The sequence below is a fragment of the Anneissia japonica genome, unplaced genomic scaffold, assembly GCF_011630105.1.
Source record: "Anneissia japonica isolate Jap-2015-1 unplaced genomic scaffold, ASM1163010v1 scaffold287871_len1641731_cov197, whole genome shotgun sequence".
Taxonomy (NCBI): domain Eukaryota; kingdom Metazoa; phylum Echinodermata; class Crinoidea; order Comatulida; family Comatulidae; genus Anneissia; species Anneissia japonica.
Window position 1 is genome coordinate 794,021 of NW_022712275.1, and position 3,032 is coordinate 797,052.

Below are 3,032 nucleotides of genomic sequence, written 5' to 3' on the forward strand. Positions count from 1 at the left end.
CGCAAATCAACGAGAATCCAAATCAACCAGAATACGAGCATCATTACCATCAGTTATCAGTATTGGTATCAGTGTCAGTATCAGCTTCACAGCATCATTATCATCGGTATCAGTTATCAGTATCGATATCAGTGTCAGCGTCAGTGTCTGCATCAGCATCAGGGTATCATTATCGTCAGTATCAGTTATCAGTATTGGCATCAGTACGGTATCAACATCAGTGTCAGTTTAATAAACAGTATTATAGGTATAAGTATTTGGGACAAAATTGAAAATCAGTTTATGCACATCAATCAATATCACACATTATCAATTAAACATATATATGTGATGATCACTTATTTACAAAAATAGCATATTTCGAACATACTTTAAAAAAATATGAATGACTTAGGTTTTAATCTTTATTACATATTTATTTTTTCTCGCGTCTAAACACAACTAAAACCACTAAGCCTAACAATGATAGGTAATTTAAAAAACATTATTTTACAAGCGCACGTAACTTTTAATGCTCGTCTTTAGTATAATATTATCTGTATTGTGTACGTTCGTTTTATGTAAAGATTTTCTTTGTAGAGAGCCTCTCGTCTGTTATGTTTTATAACATGTAGGTAATCCTGCCTCATTGAATTACTTTGTATTTTATTTTTAAGACAAAATAATGGATATGATATAAATGATATGATATATGAAATATGAATAATAACCTCATTTCTTTCTTTCTGTATTAAAGAAGTGAAGTATGAATGAATAATAGTAAATATACAAAATTAGTAGTGCGCAAATTCCAAAGAACAATGATCAAAGGCGTAGTGTATGCTAGAGCTAGATGTTGTTTTCAGGGAAGATTTAAATGCAGAGAGAGAAGTAGATTTTCTTACTAAAAAAGGTAAATTGTTTCAGAGACAAGCAGCAACGGGTGTAAATGTGCCGTAGGTTTTGGTATTATAAGATGGAACGGAGAGGAGGTTTTAGGAGGAGGGACGAAGGCGACGAGACGGACAGTAACGAGGAAGAAGTTCAGCAAGGTATGGGGGACGCTTAAATTGATTGCTTTAAAAGTTAATAAAAGTATTTTAAACATAATGCGTTTGTCCACAGGAAGTCAATGGAGAGTACGAATTACGGGGGTAATGTGATTGTATCTTGGAGTCAAAGTACAGACACGGGCAGCATTATTTTGAATTAATTGAAGACGCTTGATTGAATAAACAGTCAATCTTACATTAGTCAGAGTCGCTTTAATTATAGTTATCAATTCATCGGAAATGGTTTGTTGCTAACAAATTATACTTTGATTCTTCTAATGAATAGAATGTAAATATTATACCAATTGAAATTTACATTTAAACGACATTCCTGTTACCGGTAACTACCTTGCTTGGTTGCTTAATTGCTTGAGTGGTATTGTCTTTGTATCTAAGAAACCAATTCCTACTTAGGAATACCCGATGTGTTTTTACTTGTACTGCTCCTTATGAAATCTACATACGTAGGCCTATAATATACACATTATTTTAACCTATGCCAAGAGAGTTTTATTCAGAAGTAATGAAGTGAGTTAAGTGTGAAAAATGTCTATATAAACAAATGTGAAATATCTCACATATGAGCAATGTACTACATTAAATGAACATAAATGAACGTAAATAATGAACATTTAAAAACGTATCTGCATTGTTTCTCAACATCTAGGAGCTTAATTTACCTGCTAATACGTCAGCAACACCGCTGGTTACAAAGATATTTTTTACATAAATACATACATACGTATATGTATACATATATACATATATATACATTATATTCAAAACATTGCGTATTCAAAATAGTATAAATGTATACATAAAATTATATAATTTTAAGATAGAGGCCTAAATATAGGCCTATCAGATATATAAGAGAATTTTAATTTTCAGAATATGTAAGAACATTATAGATAAACAATGATTAAGTAAAGTTATTGATGGATTTATTCATTCAGTAATACTTTAAACCAATGATGGATCAATAGTTTATTTATTTATTTTTTGCCGGAGGTTGAGAGTAGCAACCGAAAGGCCTATTATAGTACGGGAAGGGTGTGGGTTAATGGCTCACTTATCTATTTTAGGGATCCCTGGAGTTTTATCCAGTTTAATCTCATATTCAATTAGTTTCAGATTGTTTTGCTGTTGTCATGTGTTAGGGGGTGGAGACATGAGCTTTTCGCCACCCGTTGTCCCGATACTGTAAATGGGGTAACATTAACATTTACAAGACGTTTAACGTATACTAGGCCTGAGATTACTATAGTACAACGATATGACTTACCTCATAACTCAAACATCTCCCTACGCACTTCGTTGTATCTAAGACAGTAAGGGGCTTACATCCCTGTCTTTCAATTACTTTCCTCATCTTGACGGGCCTACAATAACGCACTACCGGCTTGGCTGCAAGGTTACCGACTATCTGTAGAAATTTGTCCATTCTTTGAGAATTCACTGGCTCCATGAAGGAAAATAATAACATCATCATCGTACATGTGGTGAATATCTTTATCTTGATCATTTTTTTCTCGGTCACTAAGGGAAAATGAAGTGAAAGTGTCAGATGTATAAAGAGCTTTTTAAAACTTCAGATGGACTATTTCCTTCAACTGTTGTATAGATCCACCTGCTGTGACGTATTCAATCTGAGTAGGCAGGAGTTTGCAATACGAATCTGTCTACTGTGCAGTTACACGTGGCTTTTGGTTTGGCATAAGTCAATGCCATTATATAAAGATATTTCCAAGGCGAGCTTCCTCATTACTACTACTGCAACAATATCACAATGACCATCTGTTATTTCTAGCATCGAATCGATAATCGTTGCGAATCTGCCTAATTTTTACGCAATGACAAGAAATTGAAATTGAATTAATATAATGTTATTTCAGAACTAAACAAACGTCTTAAAAATAATATTATATCAATCTGAATATATTAGTAGATTGAACGGTTTCGTATAAGCAAAACCATACTGTATTATTATTATTGTCAGTT

At 32.9% G+C, this 3,032-nt stretch overlaps 1 protein-coding gene across 1 annotated transcript in view; it reads right to left on the bottom strand.

Annotated features, from left to right (window-relative positions):
* The window catches only part of LOC117107784 (gonadotropin subunit beta-2-like), a 12,834-nt gene extending 10,049 nt beyond the window's left edge, over window positions 1–2,785 (bottom strand). The window contains exon 1 of the mRNA XM_033249560.1: window positions 2,317–2,785. Coding sequence (XP_033105451.1) covers window positions 2,317–2,556 — 240 coding nt within the window. The 5' untranslated portion in view covers window positions 2,557–2,785. The remainder of the gene's footprint in view (window positions 1–2,316) is intronic.
* Between the last annotated feature and the right edge of the window lie 247 nt (window positions 2,786–3,032).